Consider the following 15,346-nt stretch of genomic DNA (forward strand, 5'->3'; position numbering starts at 1 on the left):
TAAAGCAGTAAGCCTTTGAGAAATCTGTAAGAGAAACCTCTGTAACGTATGATTTGCTGAGTATTTCGTGAAAACAATGCTGCTTTTTTTCTTTATAGGCTGTAAATAGACTCTCCCTTTCCCTGGCTAGCAAGGGGGGATGACGGATATAGGTGTTTGAGTCTCTGTGAGCTGCTTGGGCTAATTGCACCACACAGGTTTAGCGTGCTTAGGGGCTCCATAGTACCCTAGCCTGCACAGGCAAGGCTGCATGAGTCCTGTTGGGCGCTGCTAACATTTGCAAAGTGATGAGTGAATGGGGTGGTTATTGCTAGCAAAAACCACTATTGGTTTCTCAAGGGATAGAAAAGTGACTCTAAGTGAAAGTACTTGTGTAATTTTATTAATATCTGTCATTGTGGCCTTAGTTCCCCTCTTGCATGCTTCATTAACTCATGTAAATTCATTGCCTTTCCTACAGTTGTTACTGCCTCATGTTGGTGAAAGTGTGAAAAGCTTGAGCTATAACTTGGTATTTGGATTTCCTAGAGTATTGGAGCATGAGGTGAACCGCAGGTTCCCGACTCTGTGCAGTACTGGCTTATGTCTGATCGCGTTCCTCAGTTAGTTGTCTTTTACTGCTAAATTGAGGGAGTCTTTTTCTTTTTTCTTTTTCCCTCTTTAGCATCAGTGCCTGCCGTTATGATTTTTTTTTTTTTTTTTTTTTTTTTTTTTTTTTTTTTGTACCTTGAAAGGTGGTTAATTTCCCATGAGGATGTCACTTGGGAACCGTATAACTTTAAGCGCTGTCATGGGATGGTTGTGCCAGAAAAGATGGAAGGTTGCTGGCAGGAATGAGGCAGTGCAGGATGCAGCTTTTGAATGGAATAAATCCTTGTTGTGTTCCTCTTCCTCCATCCTGCGGTGGAAAGGAGAAGTTGAGAGAAATGGAAGAAAAGGTGTAAGACACTGCCTGCGTCTACACGGGAGGGATTTAGGGCTCTTTTGGGTAACAGAGGGACATTCTTCACTAGAAACAAGTATCTATCCTCTCAACTTAAGAGGAGTGGGCAATGCTGATGTGTTTGCTACGTAGCTAACTGCTTCGTAGACAAAGGTGCATTTGTCATATTCCAGTGTTTTCCCATTTAAGACTGGTTTCGTTGCACCTGTGCCCCAGGAATGCAGCCATGTCTGCTTGTATGGTGGATACAGCACAAATGGATTGAGCTGAATGCAGCGTGTGAGCTAGCTCATTTGTTTATATGTAGTTTCTGGCCCTTTCATCTCCATAAAGCAGAACAAATCTGGCTTTTGACTATGAACTGCCAAATTTGGCTCAACAAGTCAGCAGAGCACAGCTTTCTAAATGCTTGTGAACATCTGACTGATGAATGAATGATGGTTGTCTGAATGAATTGCGTTTATCAAGTTATGACAAATCAACATGTTTTCCCCTAGTTCAAGATTTATTTTTTTTATTGCTGTGAACTGCAGTTACTGAGTGGTTTGAAAATGATTATCCCTTCTCTTTTCTTCTAAAGGGTCTGGAGTTGTACTTGCACACAAGGCTGATATACCCTCAACAGAGGTTTCTCCTCCAAGTCCCAGTCCTCTGAAAAAAAGCGGATCAATCAACTGGCCTTTCCCTGATAGAATTAAATCTCCCAGGACTGTGAGGAAGCTTTCCATGAAAATGAAAAAGCTGCCAGAGCTGAGCAGGAAGCTGAGTGTCAAGGGAACTTCAAGCCATACTAGCTCAGATAATCCTCCTTCCCTGCTGAAGGGTAGCTGCCGGGATACAAGCCATACGGTGTCTTTGCCATCTTCTGGAAACTCAACCACAGCTGCCAGCAGGAACGTGATAAGTCGTTACCATCTTGACAGTAGCGTGTTGTCACAACACACCTACAAAAAGAAGGGCTCGAGGAGCTCCAAATCCTTCAACAAAGGTGGTTACCTCAGTGATGGTGACTCTCCCGAACTTATAACAAAATCAGGTAAACATGGGCATGAAACCAAGTGCGGGAAAGGAAGGGAGAGCCTTCCAAGTAACAGTGGTAAAACTGAAATAGATATTGATGCTTTCAGACACTACAACTTTTCTGATCAACCCAAGTGCTCTCAGTACATCTCTGGACTCATGAGCATTCACTTCTATGGTGCTGAAGACTTAAAACCACCAAGAATAGACTCAAAAGACGTCTTTTGTGCAATACAGGTTGACTCAGTAAACAAAGCGAGAACAGCTCTGCTTACGTGTAGGACAACATTTCTAGATATGGACCACACGTTCAACATAGAAATTGAAAACGCGCAGCACTTAAAGCTGGTGGTGTTCAGCTGGGAACCCACTCCACGGAAAAATCGGGTATGTTGTCATGGAACCGTGGCTCTTCCCACTCTCTTCCGAGTGACAAAGACACATCAGCTGGCTGTCAAACTGGAACCAAGGGGGCTTATTTACGTCAAGCTGTCGCTCATGGAGCAGTGGGAGAACTCTCTCGATGGCCTCGATACAGATCGGGAGCCTGTGATGTTCGGGGTAGACGCTCGAAAAGTTGTAGAGAAGGAAAATGCGGGCTTGATGGTGCCACTTTTGATGCAGAAATGCATTGTGGAGATTGAAAAGAGAGGCTGTCAGGTACTGTGCATATTTTAATCTGTTTTGTTAATATTTCTGTGTCGGGATAGCTGTTGTTGCAGAGTGTGAGCAGTGAGTGGGAAAGGGGAAATTAAAAACACCTTTACATGTCAAATTTTTGCTTTGCTGCTCCTGTTTGGTGAACACTAGTCACTAGGGAAGAATAATGGGACTGTGTGAAATCAGTGCTTTCAACTTGGCCTTTGTAGAGGACATGTACGCTTGCTCACAGGAGATGCTCACAGTAGTGCTTTAGGACTAGGGATAGTGAAATGAACCTGCAGTCCCCAGCATGTAGAATCACCCTCAAAAAGCAGAGCTGAGATGAGAACTTGAAAATGCTTGATTCCTGAGACATGGATCACTCTGTAAGGACACGTATCTAAATGCACAAATGAGTGTAATGTTCCCTCCTACCCAAAACCGAAGCATCATGTGCAGTGACACGAAGTGATGAGGACAGGTCTTTTGACAAAACTTTACTTACGTGTGTGCAGTCTCAAGCCAACGTGCCAAAGACTTGTTTCTGCCATCACTTTGTGCACACCGTTAAGATGAGGAGGAGACCCTGGGGGGCTGAATTAGTTGTTTTGCCATGCCACTGCTCCTTGCCTTTCTTCAGGTTGTTTTCAGAATTAGGACTGGAGATGAACGCTGTAAAGCAGCAGTGCCCAGTGTCTTCTCTTCATCCTAATACAGTTTATTGGTTGGTGTAACCTAATGAACAAAAATATGTTTGAGAAATGAGGTATGGAAACAAATAGCCAGTTATGGATGCTAGACAAGAAGTCTGTTAGTAAGGACTATGCACGGTCCTAAGGTTGGATGTTCCCCATGGCAATTAATTTGAAACTGGTGGGAGGACTCTTGCATGCTGTTCCACAGCATGTGTGAGCCCTTGGTTTCTTTTACACCTGTTCTTGCTCAGGTGAAATTGAGAAGTAGTCACACCTACCACTGTTACTATTTTAAATTGCTGACAGGTTGGATATAGTTCCAGGTGTTATGAGATTAACTCTGCTATTTATAACCTAGGTCATAAAATATATAGAGAAATGGTACTTCTATGTAATGACTTTGTTGAAAGTCACTACTGATAATGACTGTATGATTCTTATTGTGAATGCTTCTCCTAACATTATGCAAATCAGTGGAAAAGAGAAGTTTTATTCTTTCCAATGTATGTGTCCCATGGTTTCAGCATTTTATTTTGGGCTTATTAGCACCTAGTCATGCAAATGATATTGGGTAATCAAGGCAACACTGGTAATGAAGCGATTGGGATCTGAATTGTCTGAATGTACCTGGTGCCTTTGAGCATGAAATCTAATTTGGAAGGGAGAACCAAAAATGCAAAATATACCGTTAACTTGTTTTAACCACGTGCTTGTCTGACATTTTTTACTTTCCTATAGACTGCAAAACGGTCATATTGCGTTTTCTCCACCTGAATTTCACATGTGGCACTAGAAAACTTTAAAAGTTTAAGAGAAATTGTCTGCAAATACTAGATCGTATTCAGTCTTGGGAAAGAGGGGAGTACAAATTCCATTTGGTAACTTTTTCCATTTATTTAAACAGGAATTAATATATGGCCAGACGAATATTCTTGTTTGCAAACCTAGATTTGCATGGTCTAAGTCAGGGTTTTTGTGTTTTTCATCTTTTGAGTCCATGGTAGTTTTGGACTAACCATTTACTGCTTAGTACAGCTGCCTATGAAGTTCATTAAAATAAAATGAATATGTTGAAGATTTAGTTCCTTAAGATCATAGGAGTGCTTTGTATAAATGGTGTTGATGAAAATTAAAAGTAAATAATGATAAAATGCAAAATTTGAGTTCATGAAAGCACATGATTTAACTAGTAATTCAGTCCAGCAGTGTTGTGGGTTTCATTCGTATCACCTTGAGCATGTTAAATAACCCCTATTTTGTATAAAACTTTTCATATAATTTGAAGCACATGGAAGTCAACATCTTGTCATCTTAAAAACAGCATATTCTAGGTGTAATAATGGAGTATTCGTAATTTCCTTAACATAGATGTCCAAACAATTGTTCTTGTTGGGCTGTTGTTTTTGCTTCCAGGTGGTAGGCCTGTATCGGTTATGTGGCTCAGCAGCGGTTAAGAAGGAGCTTCGGGAGGCCTTTGAGAGGGACAGCAAGGCTGTCAGCCTCTGTGAAAGCCAGTACCCAGATATTAATGTCATAACAGGTAATAAATATATTTACTTGCTTTTCTTTTAATATAGAACTGTGCCGTGTTCCTAACATACCTTTTAAAAGGTGAAGTAGTGCTCTGAAGTAGTTTTCTGTTGTCCTTTAACAAGCTGCTAACTGGTGCTTTGTATTGGTGAAGGTTAGCTGAGAATGGGGGCAGTAACTTTGGGGATGTGTAAGTAGGAAGCACCAGGGATGTGGAGGGAGGAGGGTATGGAAGGAGCTGCTTTCAGAAACTGCTCTACCAGTCACAGAGGGAAGTGGAAGCTGGAAAGGAGCCGAGGTCCCTGAAGCCTGTTAAAGCTCTGTGGATCTTGAAAAACGTGGTTGTGATCAGGCACGTGCACTGTGCTGGTTGTTCTGCAACGTGTGATCCAAGGGCCATCTCGGATCAAGCCGCTGTCCTCCCTTTATGTTGGAGACTGCGGGATTTTTGGAAATGGATTTTCCATTCTTTTAAAATATAGTTAAATAGCAGCTTTTTCGTGCTCACTGGAGCGGCCCTTTACTTGCGGTCAGGCAGCAGGCTCCTGGCAAAGGTGAGGAGGGCTGGGAGTACCGGCACAGGAGGTCTTGGGAAACCTGTCTGCGTCTGCATCAGCTCCTTACAGCAGTGTCTTCACAGGAGTTGCGCTGCACAGCTGAAGAAAGTTGTTGAGGTTTTTTTGGTTTGCCTAGAAGTGGAACAGTTTTATAACTATTGATACTTGTTACGTAAGCCAAAGTTGATCTAATTTCAGGCATCACTGAGTAAACTAATTGCTCCAGGAAATTAGCCAGGAGCATTCATTTCCTACATATCCAGGAATGGAAAGATGTTACAACAGTAGTCAGGGTATAAATTTTCTGTGTCAAAGCCCTTTCTGTAACATCTGACATCCAGCTGTATGGGATAGTTTTACCCTGTTTGGTGGTTTATTTCATTTCAGTGTATTGGGAATGAATTTTGTTCATTACACTTTATAGTTTTACAAAGCGGTATCAGAAGATACTACTCGGTGTCATTTATTGGGTTAAATAGACTTTTTTGTTCAGAATGTGCAGCTAGTCAGTTTGCCTTACTGGCTTTGGCTGGATTCACTGTTGGGTTCAGTGTTGCTCCCAAGTAGTGGTGTTCCCAGCAGCAGAAACTTGTGTTTCACTGTGATGGGATACACCCTTTAAAAAGAGGAGGTGTACAGTAAAAGTAAACAGTGAAAAGATCTTTCAAACTTTTAAATTTTCTTCTCTTTACAAATAAATTAATGAGAAAAAGTGGTGATAACTTCTAAGATCAGATTGTTCCATGAAATTATTGAAGTCCTGTTTTCTTCCCAATTTTTGTAAATCAACTCAGAAGGGGAAAAAAACCCCTTCTGTTGCATTCTGCCAAACAGCAGAAACTGTCTGATACTGACTTACAAGCAGACAAATGGCAAACTGCTATTTGGTTAATGTAAGCTTTTGGCTAATGGAAAATGCTGGGGTTTTGTTTGTTTGGGTTTTTTTTTTTAATTTTTGAATAATAAAAATGGCATTGCACTCCCATGCTACAAGTAATCATTACAATAAAAGTATTTGCAGAAATGGTTCAGGAGTATCATGGGAAAGGGTATATGAACTTAATTCTCATCCATATACAGAAGAACCTGTAACTTTTTTCATAAGCATTTTGATTTTCCTGAGTACATTGTACACTCAGAACCAAGCAGAACTGCCTGAAACGAAGTCTGAACTGCATGAGAACTTGGTACTGATGCAAAGCTGTGGAAGGGCAGTGGCACAGTCTGACTGATCTTTCCATCACGAGTTTATGATGCAGTGGTTAAATAGAAAAGCGTACTTCAATTTTTCAATATACATTGCTGCAAGCCTCATTGGTGATGGTGAACTTTTGGTGACCGTGCGGGTCCTGCTAGACTCTTGGTCCTTTTTCTGGTTGTACTACTGAAGGATAATTTTTTACATACGGAATTTGTACTGTGAGAGTGAAAAGACTACAGCCTTGGTGTCTGTCTTACAGAAAGACTACTGGGTATGCTTTTGTATATGTTATATTGGAAGAGTTAACTTACATGCTGCTTTCCTTACAAGTTAAAAATAGTTTTAAGAAATTACTTATAAAAAAAAAAAAAATTATTTCTTGCGGTACCCCTGCAGCTGTGCTGTATGATTGCCTGTAGTGCCTGTGTTAGTATTGTGTTGAAAGGACTGGGTGCGGGGGTCCTGCAGGAGTTGGAGAGAGCAGGGAGGGAAGGGTTGTTTGCACCCATAACTTCCACTGACCACAAAGCAGCCTGCTCTCTAATTGTTTTAAACAGTGTGGTCTGGATAGCAGGGGGAACCTGCAATTTTTGCTGACAGACCTCAGGTACCCACCGTGCTTAGTGCTAGGAATAAAAGAGCCCACAAAACATCTCTTGCTTATGCTTAGGGAGGTGGGTTGAGGGTGAACATTTCCCCTGATGTTTTACTGCTGTATTTGCAATGCTGAGACTGATGCACGTGATTCATACTTTTATCAGCCGAAACACGTGTTCCGTAAAATGTAAATCCTCAGCATAAATCTTGGCTGATTTGAAGAGAAGTGCCGCCTTGTATCCTTTTTGAAATTTGAGTAGCGCTCCTTTTCAAAAAGATTAAAAAGATACTTAGTTTTGCCAGCTCTCCAAAGACTAGAGAATGAACATTTAATGATTAAATCTTGACTAAGAAATGCTTTTGGGATTGGCACAGGCTTACACGCAATTAAGTGTGCTCATGGCTCAAACTGAAGCATGCAGCCAGTTTTCAGAACTGACCAGTAGTCATGTTGTTGCATCGTGTCTATTTGCATCCACGTGAATTCATATCTCTGCATAAAGCATGCAATACTGTTAACAGTTCAGTGGGTCAGAAAAATGAGGACTTAATGAAGTGGATGATGATTTCTGCTCGCTGTCTAAATTTGTTGTATGTGGTTGTGTCAAGGGGAATGTGCTAGTGGGCTGGCAGCAGCGGGAAGCATAGATTCGTGGAAAAAAGTAACAGCAGCCTCTTACAGGGCTAATTTAGCTGAGTGAATAGCAAAAGGATTTAGAAAGGTCAAGGGGCATTCATGGCTCCCAAACTAGCCTGTTATTCAGGGCTAAACAGGAGAAAGTCCTTTGGCAGGTGGTAGTCCTATGACTGTGGATGCTATTACAGGAATTCCTACTAAATGATTATTAATAGATGGTTGTGAGTGTTTCAACAGTATAAGCTGATTTGATTACAACATACCATTTCCTACTGTAAGCTGATTCTGATGTCAGCCTCCCCCTCCAAAAAAAGCACAGCTGAAACAAAGATACTGATAAAAGTCAGCATATCTTGCTAGTGTTTTGTTTCCGGAAAAAGGAAAAAGTCCCAAACTGTATTGTACAGCACCAGCCTCTGCCACGTTTGTCTTGTAAATATTTTAACCGGCTAATGCATGCATGGAACACAGGCCTCTCAAATCTGGGGAAGACACATTGCTCCTGGATAGTATCCTGCTGTGTCCTTTCCAGGGGGCTGCAGTTACAAGTCTTGAAGTTTTGGGTTTTTTAGTTTTTCTTACAGTCACTGAAACCCCACTCAAACTGAAGTATCAGCCAGCCTCTAAAGCCAGCTTACAAGAATGCGAATGCTCAGTTCCTTTTTGTTTGTTTACATCTGTGGAAGGAATAGGGGTTAATGAAGTGGTTGCCTGGTTGTTGCATCCCCCAGAAACAGCCTTTCCTCCAGCATGTCCCCAGCTTCTGCAGTGGCACAGTATGTCTCTGTAACTGGGAGGGCTCAGTACGTGGGTATCTTAGCCAGTGTCTCCTGTGGATGTGGATTACATTTGTCACAGCAGAAGCAAGGGGTGTGCTGGGGGGTACAGAGTACCCAGAGGCAGGGGGGAGTTGGCATTTCACTCTTGAGGAGATCTGTTTGCTTTGTGCGTTGGGAGGTGAGAAAACACTATGTGCTTCACCAAACGTGCCACTGGCACTGGGATGTTTGCTCGTAATTTTAGAGCTGAAAATAAACTGAACAGAAGAATTAACTACCGGTTGTATATAAAGGAGGAGGTGTCATCAAGCTGAAGACTTTGGTGTTTGTAGGAGCTCCTTTCCTTGGACAGGAGGTGGACTGCTAAGAGCGCTTTCCTTGCCTCTCCCTCGCCCCATCAGGAGGGGGACCGGGAGAGATGCTCCCCCTGCGCCCAGCGTACCCGTTCCTGCGCACGCAGCAGCCCCTGCAGGCACCCCTCTTCTCTGGAGGCACTCCACCTTCCTACCCTGGCTTCACCCCTTAGTTTGTGACGAGCTGCCTTGCGTGGGCTTGGAGAAGCAGCTGGGACTGTGGGGACAGGGGTGCTGGTACCCCCAGCCTCGCGGGGACGTTGCGGAGAGACCTCCTGCCTCTTGGCTGGCCCTGTGGGGAGCCCTCGTGTACCCGTGGTTCACTGTGCCCTTTTGCTGTCGTCCTCCCATCCCTTGCTGAGCAGTGCAAGGTTTGTCACTGACACGGAGGATTTTCTCGTGGGGTGGTTGAAGCTGATGTGCCTTAGTGCTCCCCAAGGTCACTGGAAAGTGAATCTGCAGCTTGTTAAAGGCAGCTGTTCTTGTGTCTCTTGTGAAGGCGTCCTAAAGGATTACCTGCGAGAGCTACCCTCTCCCCTGATAACCAAGCAGCTCTACGAAGCAGTGTTAGATGCCATGGTGAAAAATCCCTTAAAAATAACAGCAAACGGTTGTGAGAATGACCCGAGTGACTCTGAGCACACAGCAGCCCTTCTGGATTGCCTGCCAGATGTTGAGAAGGTGAGCAGTGTTAGCAGGTTCAAGTTAATTGCATGCTTCAGAAAATAAAGGAACATTTTCACACTGGATATAAAATGTGTCAAAATGTGTACACCTGTTTTCTGACTTAATGGTCCACTTGGATTTTTGATGCCTCACGTCTTTGAAAATACTTCCATGCTGTGATTAATTGGAGGGTTTGCATTGCTGGGTTTATTCTAGTTTGCATTTTGTATTGTCTCTCTAAAACTGAATGAAAAGCTGTGATCACTACTTTTACATTGTTAGATCAAAGATTAATCCCATGTGGTGTCCTGCTCCATTTCTGTGGAGCTCTCTGATCTGTATATCATAATTGCATGGGCAAATGTGTTCCTCTTTCCTAAGCATGTGCAATGAAGCCTTCGCTTCCCATACTGTGCAGTGTAATAGTGCTGTGTGGCATTACCTGCCCAATTCACCTCTGTAGAAAACCACAGTTAGCCTATGGGAGAGAGTAAGTGGCCTGCACGGTACCTGGAAGTTACCTGGAAGCTTGTTCTGATCCTGAGGTCATATTGAGGGTTTCTTTATTTTCTAATGTACCTGGATCATCTGTACTGCTTCTGCAGCTTCTCTCCCCTCCGTGATGACCCCTTTCCGCTGTGAGAAAACTCATCTATGTAAAAGCGTGGTCAGGTAAGAAACAAGCTGAATTTTACCAGAAAGTCTGTCTTAACTAGTCTGCTCTGTGATAGTCTAATACAGCTTTTCTAATTTAGCACTTGGATGTTCTGTTGATGGGTGTTGGTAGAAAAACCATAGCTATCAACCTTGATCTTATCCCTCTAGAGCAGTGATGGTAGGATGTCAACACCACCTTCGTCTAGTGTTTTGTTTCCTGAGCAGTATTTTGTTCTTTTAGGCTACCCTGAAGATGCTGTTGGATCACCTGAAACTGGTGGCTTCTTACCACGAAGTAAATAAGATGACGTGCCAGAATTTAGCTGTATGTTTTGGGCCCGTGTTACTGAGCCAGAGGCAGGAGACCACGAACCATAACAACAGAGTTTTCACGGACTCGGAAGAGCTTGCTAGTGCCCTGGACTTCAAAAAACACATAGAGGTTCTTCACTATTTACTCCAGCTGTGGCCAGGTACTGTTTCATGAATCTGGTCAAGGGAAAATGTCAAACCATTGCTGTATGTTTTTACTGTGTGACTGTACATTAAGTCACAGGATAACTGAGCAGCATTGGAATTCTTAAAACACAAGGGACTATGGTGTCACCTATTAATCTAAAGAAATCATGACAATTTCATAATCTACTCTTTGTATTCAGTTACTTTGTTTAATGGGAAGTTTGTTTTATTGCTTTCTTACTAGATGGCAGAGTCTGAGTATGATGTAAGAAATGGCGAAGAGTGCTTTATGTGAGTAAAGACACTAGAAAAAACAAATCCAGTGACAATAAGGTTTCCACATCTGAATTAGGGGGTTTTGGGATGTGTTGGGTTCTTTGTTTGTTTGGTTTTTTGTTGTTGGGTTTTTTTTTTTCTTTCTGCTCCCCTTCTTTGACCATTCAGGATTATCTGTGTATTGAATTCATTAGTTGTTTGGTTTCTGAGGTAGTCAAAAGGTTACTTTATTTCTGGCCTTGTAATTTGGCCAAGTTGGGAACATCCTTACAGTAAGAGCTGTGCAACTTCTAGTCGTTTTTGCAGAGCTTTGCGTAAGGAAAAATATTTTAAAACCAAAACACAACAAAAAACCCAAACCAAAACGCCCTAAGTACCTTTTAGCTCCCACTTCCAAACTTAAGAGGTCATATGCTTTCGCACAGTTCTCAATAAGAAGGGAGGTAAAATTCTGATCTTCCTAATAAACTACCAAAAGGTAGCGAAGGTAACTATTTCTGCTAAGATCTGCCTTTCAAGTCGGAAATGATTGCACGCTGTTCACATTTCCCCTGGTATTCAGAGAGGCATAAGCCAGTGGAAATAGTCAGGATGACATCTGGAGCCCTGGGTTTCAGTCCGCAGTGAATTCCTGTGCCTTGCTACTGCTGCTGAACCACAGCCTTCTCTTGTGCGAGCACTGCCCGAAGTCAGGAGCAGACGAAGGTATTGCAGCTTTTCAGTTAAACAGGGAGAGTTTGAGGATAATACTGTGAAACAACTTAACATTGGATCTGATGGGTTTAGTTTTTTTTTTTAGATAGTCTTTGGCCAAGCGGTTGTTGAAAGCTACCTAACCATGCAGAAGGTGGGTCTGTTGTGTGGTGCTGTTGTATATTCCTTTTTCACAGTGGTCTGGCTAATAGTGTGGAGAACTGCTCTGTTTGATAACCTGAATAATTTAATATCCACTTCTCGAATTCAAGCAGTGCAAACCCTTTAATTCTAGAGGCTAAGAGAAGATTCAGCTTATCTGAACAGTTTCTTAATTGTTCCCTTTTAGAACACAGTAATTGCTCTTGGGGAACTGCTGAATTTTTGCACCAATTGAAACATACAATGGAATTAGTTAACCTAAATGAATAATATGTCTGATTGGGTTTGTTTTTAAATTTATTTTATTTTTACTTGAAGAGAAGGAGGTCTGCTTTTTATGGGAGACTTGGATCACCTGGGAAATGTGGAGGGTCACAAAGGGCCTGACGTGGCAATACTGAATTACAGATGCTGTGGCTGCATTTGAGCCACCCGGGTGGACTCTGCTGCTCTGTGTTCAGAACACAAAATATTCCCCGACTCATTTAAAGAGTATTTGGGAAAAGGCGCGGTTTTTTTGGTTTGTGGTTTTTTTGTTTTTTGTTTTTTTTTTTTTGGTCACCTGCCCCCCACTGCAAACTTTATAAAGAGAAATTGGCATTCCCAGCTAGGTGGTTCTTGAAGCATTTTATTCTGGAGGGCCCAGGAAGGGCTCCTGACATGTAAGCATGAGTTGGCAAAGACCTGTATCTGGCCGATTCTATACAATAATTTAAAAAAAAAAAAAAGTGTCTGGATTTGTCGTCTATTCCTAGGCATGAGGTATAAATGAATGTGTGCTAGCAGACAAAGTGCAGGATAGGCACATGAATGTGTAGTCTTCGTCTTAGTAGTTCATAATCAAACTGTGTATGATGTATGATCTTGCTGTTAATTAAAGGGGGTTTTATGATTACAAAAAAAGTATAGGAATCTACACTGTATTGTTGTTATGCAGGTCATCTTAAACAGTCTTAGCCAGTAATACTTGTTAGGTTCTTACCTAGAGATTTATTTTAAATTTTAAGGTGGGTTTTGGGGGGGCTCTTTTTTGTTTTGTTTTTTATTTTAATTATGAGAGAGAGAATTTTTGGGGAAGGCTTAATCATTTCTCGGATAAAACTATGACATATCAGGGCAAGTGAAGCAAACGTCAAGTGAGATTACAGTGAACTCTCTTCTTTTATGAGCACAGCGTAATTGCCAGGTTTGTGAATAGCCCGCTGAGGTCTTTCAAGTCCTCAAATGTTTCTTATGGTATATCAGATACTGATTAGTATAAAGAATATTCTGGGTAAGACGGTGATTTCAGCCACCGTGGGCTACTTCTTCATTGCTCTTACAACAGTTGCCGCCCCGGGGAGTATCGCTAGGCTCCTTCCTACTGCCACAGACCTTGTTGGCGAGAGCCACTGCGAATCAGGGTGGGTTGCTGCTGTGTGGGCTGTGGCAGCTAGAGCAGTCGGCGAGCCCCTGCGCCTGCCTTTATCTCTTAACAATGGGAAAGATGAGTTTGGGGAAAAACGTCAATGTAGACAACTAACGTACTGGAGAGAAAAAAAACCTAACAAATATAGTCTCAGTTGTGTTGTCAAATTTTTTCCCCCCACTTAAGTCTGATTTAGAATAGTTTGCTCGCATTAGACATTGCTAGCCACTCTGCCCTGACTTTCAGCTGAGCGGGTGAGTTGCTTTCCAGCAGCTCAGGCGCAGGTGCTGAGAGGATGTCACCGGCTGGGCAGCTTGAAGAGCTGCTTGTGGACGATGCACATGGCAGTTCTTTGTACATTTTTCCCATATTCTGCTGACCTGATGGTGGCCGTGGCCTGGGGTCACCTCCTGTGACAGCTGACCCTGCGGCTATAACAAGTACATGCTGACCACACGCTGGGTCAACACTGCTGCGAAGCTGCTGGCTGTTGGCTTTGCTTGCTGCAGCCTCACAGAAACCTTCTCTGCCAGAAAATAAGAGCAAGAGGAGAGTTAGTTTGACAAATGCTACAGCTTCATGATGGGCTTGAGGCGATTGAGGACACTTCTGCTCCCTTGTCAGCTGCTGCTGGGCAGCCCCAAAGCTGCTGACCACCAAAAATGAAAAGAAGCTTTCAGTCAGGTCAGTGAGCCTGCACAGGAGAGGTGGGGAAACGTGGGTGGAGGAAGAGGGAGACCAAGAGCTGTTTGGGCAGCAAACACTGTGCAGGAGCTAATCACAAAGCCCTGGGGATGGCTTATGGCATGGCTGCTGTGGGAAACGAAAGCAGGTGGATGTAGCTCTGCCCGCAGGAGTGTGCATTGCTGTAAAGGGGGCAGGAGTAGGGTAAGTAGAGTTTTCCTTCACCTTGAAGAGAAGGCTGAATGCTGTCCCTTGGCTTGCAAGAACCGTGCGGGACATTGTGCTAAAAGGGAGGTAAAACACGAATGCAGAGATGTGAGCAGGCAAACACCATACAGTGGAAACAGAACAGTTGGACCTGACGGAAGGATTGCAATCTGGTCCCTTACACTTAATCTTCTGTCGATTGGGACAGCTTGATAATCAACATGTTGTGCAATACTTCAATTTCCGTATTTTTCCAACCGAAAACAAATAGTCCTTGTTCGGTTAGACCATGTAACACCAGCAAGTTATTGTTAACCCATGGCCCTTCGTCTTAATGGAGCATAGTCTAAACAGAAGGGCTTTTGTTACAGTAAGGGCAGCGGGGGGAAAAGCAGTGATAGTTATTGCATGTAACTGTGCAAGATGTAAAGTAAGACTAAAATCCCCTGGAGAGACCTGTAATGCGGACCCACAAAGAGAAGCATTGGGCACATCTCGGGTCTGAGCCTTTGTGCTTGTGTGTGAGGAGTCTGACGAGGGGTGGGTGAGATTGCGAACTGCATGGGTTTGTGTGTGCCGTGTTTTCAATGGTGAATGGGAATAGAAAGTCTCCGCTGCTGATTATGAGAGGTAATGGTCTGTATAAAACCAAAAGAAGCTTTGCAGCTCAGATGCTTAATAGGCACAGGTCAGTAAAAATATTTGTGCTGTTTACTGTAGGAAGCCGGTAACAGTGGAGGAGACTGTTAGTAACTTATGCCGTATAATCGTGAGCTCAGGTAACACTGCCATCAAACCTGTTTGAGTGTACGTCTGACATGGGGTTGTGGCTGCTTAGAAAAATTAATGCAAATGAGCTTCTTTAATAGCGCAGAACATTAGGGCAAAAGAGAAGCGCAAGAGTTCAACTCTTGGTGTGTCTTCAGCTTCTCTAGGTGTTTCTCAGCGGTGGTATTTTTGTTGTGTTTTAACCTCTTTTGCTGTGCCTGCTTTCTGTTACTCCTTTAGCCTGGACGAAGCGTGTGAGCTGAGCTGTTTGCTTTTCTTTGACCCAGAGCCGGGTGGTGATTTAACTCATGCAGTGAATCTAATCGGTGCTCTGGGAGTTTCTATTTTTAGATAGGCTTCTCCGTTGCAATTTGAATCTGGCATGGATCTTCAAAACTGAGCTTTTACAGTA

At 42.9% G+C, this 15,346-nt stretch overlaps 1 protein-coding gene across 4 annotated transcripts in view; it reads left to right on the forward strand.

The window, feature by feature from the left end:
- The window catches only part of SYDE2 (synapse defective Rho GTPase homolog 2), a 50,456-nt gene that overhangs the window by 32,423 nt on the left and 2,687 nt on the right, over positions 1-15,346 (forward strand). For 2 of the 4 annotated variants that reach the window (XM_030031733.1, XM_030031732.2), the window contains exons 3-6: positions 1,524-2,623; positions 4,714-4,840; positions 9,454-9,635; positions 10,519-10,750. In XM_030031733.1, the coding sequence (XP_029887593.1) occupies positions 1,524-2,623; positions 4,714-4,840; positions 9,454-9,635; positions 10,519-10,750 (1,641 nt within the window). Of the gene's footprint in view, positions 1-1,523; positions 2,624-4,713; positions 4,841-9,453; positions 9,636-10,518; positions 10,751-10,980; positions 11,301-14,886; positions 14,946-15,346 lie in introns of those variants that run through there. The other 2 variants (XM_030031735.2, XM_030031734.2) reach the window with 2 other exon arrangements.

Source organism: Aquila chrysaetos, chromosome 12, assembly GCF_900496995.4.
Source record: "Aquila chrysaetos chrysaetos chromosome 12, bAquChr1.4, whole genome shotgun sequence".
Classification (NCBI taxonomy): Eukaryota; Metazoa; Chordata; class Aves; order Accipitriformes; family Accipitridae; genus Aquila; species Aquila chrysaetos.